At 35.5% G+C, this 13,957-nt stretch overlaps 1 protein-coding gene across 1 annotated transcript; it reads left to right on the top strand.

Annotated features, from left to right (window-relative positions):
• Positions 1 to 1,817: 1,817 nt before the first annotated feature.
• LOC106770176 (ABC transporter B family member 19) lies at positions 1,818 to 12,481 on the top strand. Its single transcript, XM_014656002.2, has 10 exons — positions 1,818 to 2,469; positions 2,606 to 2,660; positions 3,135 to 3,310; positions 3,884 to 4,084; positions 4,737 to 4,996; positions 5,090 to 5,406; positions 5,577 to 5,800; positions 5,923 to 6,742; positions 6,820 to 7,061; positions 11,049 to 12,481. The coding sequence occupies exons 1-10, from the start codon at positions 2,224 to 2,226 to the stop codon at positions 12,255 to 12,257; spliced, it is 3,750 nt and encodes a 1,249-aa protein (XP_014511488.1). The 5' UTR covers positions 1,818 to 2,223; the 3' UTR covers positions 12,258 to 12,481.
• Positions 12,482 to 13,957: the final 1,476 nt, after the last annotated feature.

The following is a 13,957-nucleotide window of genomic DNA, read 5'->3' as shown; positions in this document are numbered from 1 at the left end:
TAATTTTAACTGAAACTAATTTAGCCAATAAGATGAAAGGTGTATTAAAAATTAGTATTAGTTTCTAACTCAATTTAAATTTTGTTTTGAATGAAACTCCATAAGCTAAGGGAATGAACAAATGCTGACAAAGAATTTTAATTTTAATTGCATTAAATTTTAATTGGATAACAGCTATGACCTAGGATACAAATAACAAAAACTTTTAATTGCATTAACTCTCAGTTAAATTTATGTTTTATTTGTACTAAATTTATTCATACAAGAATGTGAACAGTTGTTACGACAAAAAAAAAATTATATCGATTTTAACTATTTTTTTTAAAAGAATTAAATAAAAATGAAAAAAATATAAAATAAACAAGAATTATTGTTTGAATGAATAGAAGGAAAAAAAAGAAAATAGTTATTTCAATTGTTTGAATGGTTATAAAAAAGAAGGTTGAATTACATGGAAATATTTTCATATTATTACTTTGTTTTCTCTTAGTACAAAGAAGAGTTATTATTTTTTTTTAAAAAATAAAATTGTTTTGTCACATAGTAGGGATGAAATCAAATTTGACTTGACAACTACAAAATTTCAATAATAAAATAACATTACAATATTCTATCTAATTGACTTGTCTTTAATAATACTTTTTTTATTAATATGAATATTTATTCTAAAAAATTTTTATTGGATTGAAAAAACTAAATAACCATCAATTTGATTTTTTTAAAAAAGAAAACTTAGCATGAGCCTGAAAGAAAAATTAATTTATTATTTTTTCACTAATCTATCATAAAGTTGAGTATTTTGTTCTGGCAACAATTTTAAGTGTTAACATTATTAGAAATATAAGATAAAATTCTGTCATTGTTATTTTTTATTTATTTACTTATTTAACCTATTGCTACTATACCATAAATGTTGAAGTTGCTAAGTTTATTCCATACATTTTCAAAATTTCAAAAGATAATTATTAGTGAATTACACCTATGACCTCGTATTAAAATTTTCAATTTTTTACCAATGAAAGAACATTAGTAGTGTAGTACTACTAAGTAAAAACCAGACACTGCAGAAAATCCCATAACACTGCACAAAAATGGAAATATTTTCACATGATTACTTTGTTTTCTCTTACTACAAAATAATAATATTATTTTTTTAAAAATAAAATTGTTTTGGCACATAGTAGTGATGAAAACAATTTCCACTTGACACCTACAAAATTTCAATAAAAAATAATGACATTCTATCTAATCGACTTGTCCTTGATAATATTTTTTATTAATACATAAAAATTTATTAAAAAAAATTATTGGATTGAAAGAGATAAACAACCATCAACTTGATTTTTTTTTAAACTTTACATGAAATGAGGTTAATGAAGTATTCCAAAGAAAAATATAAACCGAGTGATGTTTTCACCTCAATGAAAAAATGATTTTTTTTTTACTAATCTATCCTATAATTAACTATTTTGTTCTGAATTTTACATAATAATATATTGTTTCAAGGGTAAACATAATTAGAAAGATAAGGATCAAATTCTATTATTATTTTTTATTTACTTATTAAATACTATTGCTACTATACCATAAATGATGTCGAAGTTGCTAATTTGACTATATGCACATTGAAAATTTAAAAACTTATTAGTATGAATTAACATCTACCCTTTGTATTAAAATGTGTGATTTTTCACCAATGAAAGAAAAGTAGTAAAATCCAGACAGTGCACAAAACCCCATAACACTATTCACTGGATTCCTTTATCTTTGTGGCTTTATCAACCAAACTGTGATTCATTGTCATACATTCCAATTCACAACCACAGTTAAACCAAACCACTCACTCTATAAAACCACACTTCACATATCTCTCTCTTCCCAAACTCTTGTTCTCTCAACTTCCTTTGACCACTGTCCAACAAAACATACACACACACTCTCTCTTTCTCTCTCTCTCAACTTCTTTGCTCACTCTACCAAACCAAACTTGCAGAACCAAAAGGATATTGACACTGCAAAAAAGAGAGTATATTGCAAAAGGGGTTGTTGTTGGTTCAGATCTCCTTCATTCAATGTCCAGAAAAAAGTCACATTACACACTCCACTAGGCCTAGATCTCCTTGTTCATGGCATTGAACCACGAGTCACTCTAAAAATCCTATTTTGATTCCACCCTTTTGTTCTCCCCTTCCCAGAAGCTGTGTTTTTCTGTCACTTGCTCTCATGGCTGATGCCGCTGAGCCCAAAGCATTGCCAGAGGCAGAGAAGAAGAAAGAGCAGACTTTGCCTTTTTACAAGCTCTTCTCATTTGCTGACAAGTGTGATTGGATGCTCATGGTCTCCGGCAGCTTAGGAGCCATTGTTCATGGTTCCTCAATGCCAGTTTTCTTCCTGCTCTTTGGTGAAATGGTTAATGGTTTTGGCAAAAACCAAATGGACTTGAAGAAAATGACAGAAGAAGTATCAAAGGTTATTCAGTTCAATTATTGATTGATGTCCAAATTCTCAATAACACCCATATTTCTTACTGGCAACACCATCTCAGATCCAAGATCTAATTTTTTTTTTCTCTTCTTTGCTTTTTTTCTCATGATCATGATTGCAGTATGCTCTCTATTTCGTGTACCTTGGCCTTGTGGTTTGCATATCATCCTATGCAGGTATGTTCATCTTCTTTCTTTTCCTCTCAGAAAATATAAACCTTTCTTTCTTCTGCTTTCTCTTTCTCTCTGTTTTGTTGGTCCTAACCTGTGAACAAGATCGATCACACTTATTGGACCATTACTTCTAAGACTTCGTGTGTGACTGTTGTTGTTCCAGCCCCCAGCCACTTCACATCGATCCCACGTGCTGTGTCAACAAAACACACTCGTCTTTTTCTCCCTTCACTTGTCAATCTCACCACATCAGATTTTCCTGCCTAACATTATCTATCACTCCATTCTCATCTTTATCATGTAGCTCTTTTTTACCATTAATGATTGGTACACATTTCCATTACCTTAATTAATAGTTCAACCTCTTCTATTGTACCATGCATCAAATTTGTAACACTATAGAAAAAAAAAAAGTAAAAATCAAAAACTTAGTACTGTTTCTTAATTTTTGGGTGATAATTTTTTCTTTCCAACCAGAAATTGCATGCTGGATGTACACTGGGGAGAGACAAGTGAGCACACTGAGAAAGAAGTACTTGGAAGCAGTGCTTAAACAGGACGTTGGGTTCTTTGACACGGATGCAAGAACAGGAGATATTGTTTTCAGTGTCTCCACAGATACACTACTAGTTCAAGATGCTATAAGCGAGAAGGTGCTTTGAATTTGCCATCTTTGTGTATTTTTTACCTTCATGGTATGAAAAAAAGGCACAAGTAGAAACCTTGGCCTTAAGGGGTAGTTGATTCATATCCATTGGTAAGTGGGGTCACACATGATCATGGAACAAAGTGGCGCAGGTTAACAAAACTCACTTTAACGTGCGCAGGGATGAATTGACATAGCTGATGGTATAAAAGATAGAACAAATAGAAAAAACCGTGGCCTTCTAGGTGGTTGATTGATATCCATTTAAGTGGGGTCCATACAAAATCATAGAACAAAGTGGTGCACGTTAGCAAAACATTGTTTAACTTGCGCCGCGTTTAGTCACATAGCAGATGTTGCAATTCCTTCAAGGTACAAAAAAAGAACGTATAGAAACCATGAACTTCCGGGGGTTGTTGATTGATATCCACCAAAGTGGGTCCATAGATGATGATGGAACAAGGTGGCACATGTTAGGGTGCTAACATGCACGGGGGTTCAGTCACATGGTTGATGTTGCTGCTTTTTCATGAGTTTTGTAGTTTTATGTTTGTTGGTTTAACGTTTTGTGATTGTTTAGGTGGGGAATTTCATACACTATCTATCAACGTTTCTGGCGGGTCTGGTGGTTGGTTTTGTGTCAGCATGGAGGCTCGCACTTCTGAGTGTTGCAGTGATTCCCGGGATTGCTTTTGCTGGTGGATTGTATGCTTACACACTCACTGGCCTCACATCAAAGAGTCGAGAATCTTATGCAAATGCAGGAATAATAGCTGAGCAGGTGAGGTTAATTGTAGGTTAAAGAACTTGAACATGTCGTGTGGATGGATGGATGTGTTGCACACCTTTCTTCTTATGGTAAAAACAAAAGATCAAATGTTGATCAAAAGAAAAGAAAATGCTTGGCTAGGCTGAGTTGGTTGTGTTCTGTTTTTGTTCTATTCTTTTCTGTACCTTTTGTTTGTGGTTTTTTTTCCTGTATGTTTTTTATGGGGTTGTTCAAAAGCTTTTTGAATTTTGATCCTCCTACTTTTTTGAGTAGATGGAGCGCATGCTCTTCTTTCATATGAATTTGCGCCTTATTTGATGTTCAGTGGCTGTTTAGTGTGAAAATGATGTCTTGTCGTGTGGAGCACTCATGAAAGTTCCTAGCTAGCTTTTCTCTTTTGTGAGAAAAATAATCAAAAAGCATGGTGATGATGATTGTGGTCTTGTGTCGCTCTAATGCCAACTATGGTCCTTGCTTAAAAATAAGTACATGAAACGAAATTATGTTTTACCTAAAATTGCTTCTTCTTTTTTGATTGTTTAGATCTGTCCTTCACATTGATTTCCATAATCATTGGCTCAAAAATGGGCTCCATTGAAAAAAAAAGAAGAGTGACAGATTAATGTAGGGACTAATTGGTCTTCATTATGTGCAATTTGAACAGGCCATTGCTCAAGTTAGAACTGTTTACTCTTATGTTGGGGAGAGCAAGGCACTGAATTCTTATTCTGATGCAATACAAAACACTCTGAAACTTGGATACAAGGCAGGAATGGCCAAAGGTTTAGGCCTAGGATGCACATATGGAATAGCATGCATGTCGTGGGCACTGGTTTTCTGGTATGCTGGAGTTTTCATCAGGAATGGACAAACAGATGGAGGCAAGGCATTCACGGCTATTTTCTCAGCGATAGTTGGTGGCATGTGAGGGCTTAATTTTAGTAACTTTTGATGATTCTGTGTTAACTTGTAATGACACCATTCATGTGATCATGACATGTTGGTTTACTTCAACAGGAGTTTGGGACAGTCCTTTTCCAATTTGGGTGCTTTCAGCAAAGGCAAAGCAGCGGGATACAAATTGATGGAGATCATCAAACAGAAACCCACCATAGTGGAAGATCCATCAGAAGGAAAGTGCCTAGCTGAGGTTAATGGCAACATTGAATTTAAAGATGTTACTTTCAGCTACCCTTCGAGGCCGGATGTGTTTATCTTTCGCAGTTTCTCAATCTTTTTCCCTGCTGGAAAAACTGTTGCGGTTGTTGGTGGCAGTGGATCTGGAAAGAGCACAGTCGTTTCCTTGATAGAAAGGTTCTATGATCCAAATGAAGGTAACTGAACACTTTCAACTCTCTTGGAAGTAGAAAATATTTTGTACTACCATGACAGTTCTATGTTAGGAAGGTTTTGAGAGCACATGAAATATCATAGTGCATTGAAATTTTGAACTTTGGAGTCTTGGATTTACATTTATGTTGATCTCTTTGAAATGGCCAAGCAGGTCAGGTTCTGCTGGATAATGTGGACATTAAGACTCTGCAACTAAAATGGTTGCGTGATCAAATTGGATTGGTGAATCAAGAGCCTGCACTCTTTGCAACTACAATTCTAGAGAACATACTCTATGGAAAAGCTGATGCAACTATGGCTGAAGTGGAAGCTGCTACTTCTGCTGCAAATGCTCATAGTTTTATCACCTTGCTTCCTAATGGTTATAACACTCAGGTTTAAAATACTGATAATTTTCAAGCATAAATAAGTTGTAATAATTTTTGTGGGGTACGTAAAGTTGATCATTTAGTTCTAGACAAGGGTTTGTTAATAAAAATGTGTTCTGTTTTGACCAGGTGGGAGAGCGAGGAGTTCAATTATCTGGGGGCCAAAAGCAGAGAATTGCAATTGCCAGAGCCATGTTGAAGAACCCAAAGATCCTTCTATTAGATGAAGCAACTAGTGCTCTTGATGCAGGGTCTGAAAGCATAGTTCAAGAGGCACTAGACAGGCTCATGGTTGGAAGAACAACTGTGGTTGTGGCACATCGTCTATCAACCATAAGGAATGTTGATACCATTGCAGTTATACAACAAGGACAAGTTGTTGAGACAGGCACACATGAAGAACTCATTGCCAAGGCAGGCACATATGCTTCACTCATTCGGTTCCAAGAAATGGTTGGAAATAGAGACTTCTCCAACCCATCAACTCGCCGGACTCGGTCGTCGCGGCTGAGCCATTCATTGTCAACAAAGTCCCTGAGTCTCAGGTCTGGCAGCCTGAGGAACTTGAGCTACCAGTACAGCACTGGTGCAGATGGCCGTATTGAGATGATATCAAATGCTGAAACAGATAAGAAAAATCCTGCTCCAGATGGATATTTCTTCAGGTTGCTCAAGTTGAATGCTCCGGAGTGGCCTTACTCAATCATGGGAGCTGTCGGTTCTGTTCTTTCTGGATTCATTGGCCCTACTTTTGCTATTGTTATGAGCAACATGATTGAGGTCTTTTACTTCAGAAATTATGCTTCCATGGAGAGGAAGACTAAGGAGTATGTCTTCATTTACATTGGTGCCGGTCTCTATGCAGTTGGTGCATACTTGATACAGCATTACTTCTTTAGTATCATGGGAGAAAACCTCACCACAAGGGTCAGAAGAATGATGCTTGCCGGTATGGTTTATTTCATGTGTTGGTGTGTGTTTGTTTGAGTGAGATTCTCTAAATTTTTGGTGTTTGTACTTGGTTAGCTATTTTGAGGAATGAAGTTGGATGGTTCGATGAGGAGGAGCACAACTCAAGCCTTGTTGCAGCTCGCCTTGCCACTGATGCCGCTGATGTGAAGTCTGCAATTGCTGAGAGGATATCAGTGATTCTGCAGAACATGACATCTCTCCTTACTTCTTTTATAGTTGCCTTCATAGTGGAATGGAGGGTTTCCTTGCTCATCTTGGCAACCTTCCCTCTCCTTGTGCTAGCCAACTTTGCTCAGGTAAACTCAATTATCATGACTACATTATATTATATGCAATACAAAATTAGATCCAAGTTCTGATGCAAAGATTTTATACTACTTTTCTTCACCCAAGAGTAGAAGAAATTGTTTAAGTTAGTGAACTTACAAACTTGTCTTCTTGTTATCTGCATGTGTTGACCTTAGACTATATATAGTGGTGGGACCAGGGGGTTACTCTAGATTTTTACCCAAAATTCATTACCTTACAGTTACCCTTTTACACTGAGAATCTAGCTTCACACACAAGCTGGCATTACACGACAAAAGCTAAAACAACAAAGAGCCACACAAAGTGGAACTGTGCACGTGTTCCTTCCAAGTCCAGTGCATTAACTTCTGGGAAATAATAACTCATATTGGACCATAAAATCTCATTAATAATGGCCATCAAAACCTCCCTTTTTAACATAGTGAAATTGTACTTTAAATTGACAACTAATGGAGGGAAAAGGGTGCACAAAAGGACAAAACTTTAATCCAGAATTTCAAAACTTAGCAGGGTTAAAAACTCTAGACTTTCACTTCCATAATTTTTACAGTAAATTAGTTAACACTGAAAATCATATAGGTTAACAGAGTGAAATCCATCTTCAAATTGAAGAACTCCAGGAAAAATACCAACCCTTTAAAATGGAAATAACATAGTGAAGTACTCCATGAAGAGATAGGGCCCAAGTTCCCAAATTCAACCATGACAGCGATTATAATGCATGTGGATGATAGAGGGCTTAATGGTGCAACAGCAGCACTGCATTTTTCTGAGTTGGGGGGGTGTGGGGTCCTTTACGTATTCAAGTTAGATTCTTGAAGGGTACGTGTACAGAAGCTTGTATCAGCTTTTGCTGTGAGGTAGTAGTGACTAATGAGTCTTACATTTTTGACCATATGGTATGGTATGGGAAAGTCAGATTCTGAAGACTCCAGCTAGCAACTAGCCCCATGTCTTCTGGCAAGACCACACCCCATTTTGGTGCTTGGGATATGGGGTTTGATAATTGAGATTCTGCAAATTTCAATACTCTCTTCTTCCTGCCACTTCTGAATATTAATAAATAAATCACAACAAAAAATCACTGTTCTTCTGGCTAACTAATGCACCACACCACACTACACTACACTACACTGCCTTCACCTTAGTGTGGCTTATTCATTCATTACACAGAAAAGGGTCCCCTGTCAGTTCCCTATGACATGAAGCTAGATAATTTTCCTGACCCTTTTGTTTTCTCTCCTCCCTCTGACATCCTCTCATGGCCCTAAACCCTGCTAGACTTTCAGCCAACGGTTCTCAAGGAGACATTTGTATATCAATTTATTCTACAGTTTGGTGTTTGGCCGTGTTAGATAATCTGCATACTGCATTTTTTTTCAATCTCTAGGAAACATCTTTTTCAATGTGTCCAGCATATTTTTCTCTTTCATGTTCCAAACTAGTTACTGTTTTACAGAACATGCATCAAATATGTTGTTTTTTTCCAAGTGAAAAGTACTGTAAATATACGAGTTGGAGAGATACCACATGGTAAAAAGTTACATTACATTACATGACATCAGTAACGAAATTCAAAACAGTTATTACATTTTTTAATATCTTTTACACCCAAAATATAACTTCACTTCCCATCTAAGGTTACATTAGACGACAAAAGTTAGAACAGCAGAGTTCCTCACGTAGTTGAACAGTGCACGTGCTTCCTTCAAAGTCCAGTACATTAACTTCTGTGAAATAACACATTGGTGTATTAATAATGGCCATGAAAAGAAAAAATTATTTTATGGATGCAGATTCCATACCTGATCATCAACTTCAATGTCACACACTGAGACTGGTCTTGCACTTGTTCAACCTTCTTTATTGAATTAAAATCACTGTACTTTATTAATATACTATTATTATCATTGTGGAGTATTTCTGCCAGCTGGCTGTGAAATATTATAATACTTTATAAAGAAATATTTCATCATAAGACAGAAAACACAAGCTCTTCATTGGCAGAAGATCCCTGCAGAGCTTGAGTATTTTTTTAACAATATTTTTGGGACACTGCAAGAGGAAACTTCATTGCATTCCTTTTATTATTATTCATATATTTCCTACAAACCCCAAACCTTTTAGTTTGTCTGGGAATCTGAACTTTTATTTTTTAGCTCCTCCACCCGTGATCGGTTCCCAGTCTTTTTCAGGTCCTAGGCATGTGACCTTCTTCACACATAGTCTTTTATATTATATATATAGTATTTTGTTCAAGTACATCCACTTATATTTCAGTACTATTTTAATACTAATTTCAAATTTTGATTTCACAGAGCATATCTAATGTCTAAAGGGTTGTTTGTAAACTTATTTTGGGAAGGGTATTTTTCTAAAGTTATGATTTTTATTTTTCTAATGTTCTTCATCTTTCTCACTCACACGTGCATACTCATATATTCTTACTGGGGATGAATGGGTGAAAAATTTTTGTATCTGGGTTTTGAAGCCATTGGAGATTTTTGACCATGCACGTGAGACCATTTGGGTCTTGCTGCATATGTAGATGGTTTAGCTGTATATGGATAACATCTCAGTTCTTTAATTAGGGCATGCATGTGAATGATTCTGGAGATAGTTTCACATGGACTTTCTTTATTCTATCTTGCTTTTCTGGTGCACATTTCTCTATCATGCTCCAATATATTTTGTTTGGTAAGGTAGATTTGGAAGAAAATAAACAAATAGTTTAAATACATATTTTAATGCTTGAAATATTTTATTATATAATTTTTCTTTTTTATTTTCAAAGGGAGTATTAGAAAACTCATGTTTTAAACAATTTTAAAAGAAGAAAAAAATTGAAACAATCAAACAAGCATGATTTGCACGAATTTTTGACGATACAAAAGCATAAAGGTAGTTACGAGTTTGTGTTTTCTTTCTCTTCTTGTGTTGATGATTCCCACGCAAAAGCATGCTAAGTTAAAAAGTAATCTTGTACAACTTTTTTTACTTTCACTCGGGTTAACTTTTTTAATTAAAGCTAAGCATATTTTTACATAAAATTTCAGTTAAATCTGTCACACTTACACCTCTGCAACACATAAGGTACATAGAGTGACACATTAATTAATATTTGAAAAAAAGTAGCATCACATTTACACACATCATTTTCAAACTAAGAGTAACAATCACTTCTGATTAATACTGTTAAAGGTAGTATTCTGCGTTCTGCGCATGCTATAGGCACAGGGCAAGAAAATAGACTGATTGATCAGGGACACGTACCTTATTAACCATCAATGTCTTTCAATGTAGTTGGTGACCATGTAATGTAATGCTGCATGAACATGGACATTCTCTCTCCTCTCTGGGTCCCACCACTTTGGCCCTTTTGTTCTTTTTCACTGGATTTTGGTGACTTCTTTCTCTCCATCAGATGAAACTTTTTACCAAAAATGAACAGTGCAGTTATTCAAATTACCAAAATCCCTTCCTCCAATCTTGGCAGAACCATGTCTTCAATTATTAATGTTTTACCGTTATACTCACAGTTAGTATTTGATACACCCTCATGCCTTGCATGGATTTAGTAGGCCAAAAACCAGTGACATAGCTTCAAGGTGTGTGAAAATTCCCCACCAAATTGTTCTTAATACTATTCATGCAAAAAGTTTCGCAGAGAAACATAAGAAAAGTAGATGATTGTTTCGATCGACAAAACCTTTAGAGATTCCAATTTTAGTTTGTATAAGTCTTATAATGCCACCCATTTTCAGTGTATTTGTAGAATGTTTTTGAAATTAAAAAAAAAAAAATCACAAGTGACACGTAAAATAAAACTTGTTACCACATAATTTTTAAACTACATATTCCTACGACTTCATTAAGTCGAAGGAACATAACTGGTTTACGTAAGACTCTATGTCGGTGTTTGATTCAGTGCTAGCTAACAATGGATGTTTCTGTATGTGTTTTTGATTGTGCAGCAATTATCTCTAAAAGGGTTTGCTGGAGACACAGCCAAGGCTCATGCAAAGACGAGTATGATAGCAGGAGAGGGAGTGAGCAACATCAGAACAGTTGCAGCATTCAATGCTCAAACCAAGATGTTATCAGTGTTCTGCAACGAGCTGCGTGTGCCTCAGCGCCAGAGTCTGCGGCGGAGCCTCACGTCGGGCTTTTTGTTCGGTCTCTCTCAGCTTGCCCTCTATGCTTCCGAGGCTCTCATTCTATGGTACGGGGCACATTTGGTGAGCAAGGGTGCTTCAACCTTCTCAAAGGTGATCAAAGTGTTTGTGGTCCTCGTGATAACGGCGAATTCAGTGGCGGAAACCGTGAGCCTGGCGCCGGAGATAATCCGCGGCGGCGAGGCGGTGGGGTCGGTGTTCTCGATCCTTGATCGGTCGACGAGGATTGACCCTGATGATCCCGACGCCGAGCCGGTGGAATCTCTTCGCGGGGAGATCGAGCTGAGGCATGTTGATTTTGCATACCCTTCGAGGCCTGATGTGATGGTGTTCAAGGATTTGAGCCTGAGGATCCGTGCAGGGCAGAGCCAGGCTCTTGTGGGGGCAAGTGGGTCAGGGAAGAGTTCTGTGATTGCGTTGATAGAGAGATTCTACGACCCTATTGCTGGGAAAGTGATGGTGGATGGGAAGGACATAAGGAAGTTGAACCTGAAGTCTCTGAGGCTGAAGATAGGGTTGGTGCAGCAAGAACCAGCACTTTTTGCAGCGAGCATTTTCGAGAACATTGCATATGGAAAAGATGGTGCAAGTGAGAGTGAGGTGATAGAGGCTGCACGTGCAGCGAACGTGCATGGGTTCGTGAGTGGTTTGCCGGAGGGTTATAAGACACCTGTTGGTGAGAGAGGGGTGCAACTTTCTGGAGGGCAGAAGCAAAGGATCGCCATTGCTAGGGCAGTGCTCAAGGACCCTACGATTCTTCTTCTGGACGAGGCCACGAGTGCCCTAGATGCTGAGTCTGAGTGTGTGCTACAAGAGGCCTTGGAGAGGCTAATGAGGGGTCGCACCACGGTGCTTGTGGCTCACCGTTTGTCGACCATCAGAGGGGTCGATTGCATCGGAGTGGTTCAAGATGGTCGCATTGTGGAGCAAGGTAGCCATGCAGAGCTTGTTAGCAGACCAGAAGGGGCATATTCTAGACTCTTGCAGCTACAACATCATCACATTTGAGACAGTGACAGTGACAGATTATTGTTTTTCATTTCATAAATATGACCTTGTGGGGTGATAATTATGTTTGGCTCCCATTAATCTCATGCTTTGTTTTTTTTTATTTTTCTTTTTTAGATGTAGATATGTGGGATATGATGAGGTTTGTAACTTGAGGACAAAGTGATCTATTATGGGCTATCAATTATTATATTAATCACATGCCAATGTGCATAAGCATGTCATCTAAGTGTTTTCTTTTTCTTTTGCCCTACCAACTAAAACATAAATTAGCCAGTTCTCAGATCAATCACAAGTTAGTTTATGTTACTTAATTTTAAAAAATAAGTTTTAGTCTTAATCTAGTATTTTTTTAATGAAATATCTAATAAATTGAATTAAAACTATTTCAAAGGTGGTCATGTGAGAAAACATAATACTATAGACAAAATACATATTTGCATATTTTTAAGAATTTAAACTAAAACTTTATAATTTATTATTTAAGAATTTTTTTAATAATAATTTATTAAAATACACAAGTAAAATATTTAAACTTTATGTTGTTTTATCTGATTTTATGTTACTAAAATCAAATTAGTTAATATAACATTTTAAGAATATAAAAAATACAATCATATTGAAAAAATATAATGGATAAAAATATTCTAAAATAAAATATTATTGTAAAACCCAACTATTTTAAAATGAATACGAAATAAAATCTAAGTTAAGTATTTAGTTTTTTTTTCAACAATATAAAAAAAAATCAATTTCTACCTTTTCTCTAAAAACATAAGAGTTTCTAACACTGAATTTATTTTTAAATTAAGGTGCTACAAAGCTAATGAAGAGTATATTGAGTTGAATTAATCAAATATTGGGTTGGTAAGTAATGAAAGTGAACAAAACAAAGTGAGAGGTTTTACTTTTCTGATGAAAAGTTACCACCACAATACACGAGAAGCACATAAACGATGAGAAGAAGAAAGATAAAATATCAAGAGTAAAAACTTGAAAGTGTATGACATTGGAAATGCATAACAATAAATATACAGCTAAAAATAAATGATAATAAATATAAGGATTAAATATGTTTTTAGTCCTTATACTTTGAGGCAATTTTGATTTTAGTTTAGTCTTTGAATTTTAGAAAACTCTCATTTTAGTCTTTTTTATCAATTTTTTTTTAACTTTATTTGTTGTTTCAAACACGTTTCATTATTGCATTTGGATTGTTTACATTTTTGTTTCAATGTTAATTGAGAAACACTTTATTTGCTGTTTCAAGCACGTTTCATTATAGCATTTGGATTGTTTCTACTGTTTGACACATTTTTGTTTCAATGTTAACTGAGAAATGCGCGTTTAAAACAGTAAATAAAGTTAAAAAATTTGGTAAAAAGGACTAAAACCAGAATTTTCTAAAATTAAAAAACTAAATTGTACCTTAGTTTAAAAGAGAAACTAAAACCAAAATCGTTTCAAAATATAGGGACTAAAAAAATATTTAACCCTAAATATAATTTGATAAGCAATAATTATTTTTACCTAATTTTTTTATATTACTTCTACGAGAAACAAAAATGTTAATTTAAAAGAACAAGGAAAAGGCCTTGAAATGTAGAAAGAAGCGCCCTTCTTTCTTCCACCCAGCTACTTGTTACTCTTCTTTTCCTTAGATACTAAATAAGACTTCTTCTGCAGGTGAATTTCTATTC

This window comes from Vigna radiata, chromosome 1 (assembly GCF_000741045.1).
Source record: "Vigna radiata var. radiata cultivar VC1973A chromosome 1, Vradiata_ver6, whole genome shotgun sequence".
Taxonomy (NCBI): Eukaryota; Viridiplantae; Streptophyta; class Magnoliopsida; order Fabales; family Fabaceae; genus Vigna; species Vigna radiata.
The sequence above is the reverse complement of the archived record's forward strand: the minus strand, read 5'-3'. Positions and strand labels throughout refer to the sequence as shown.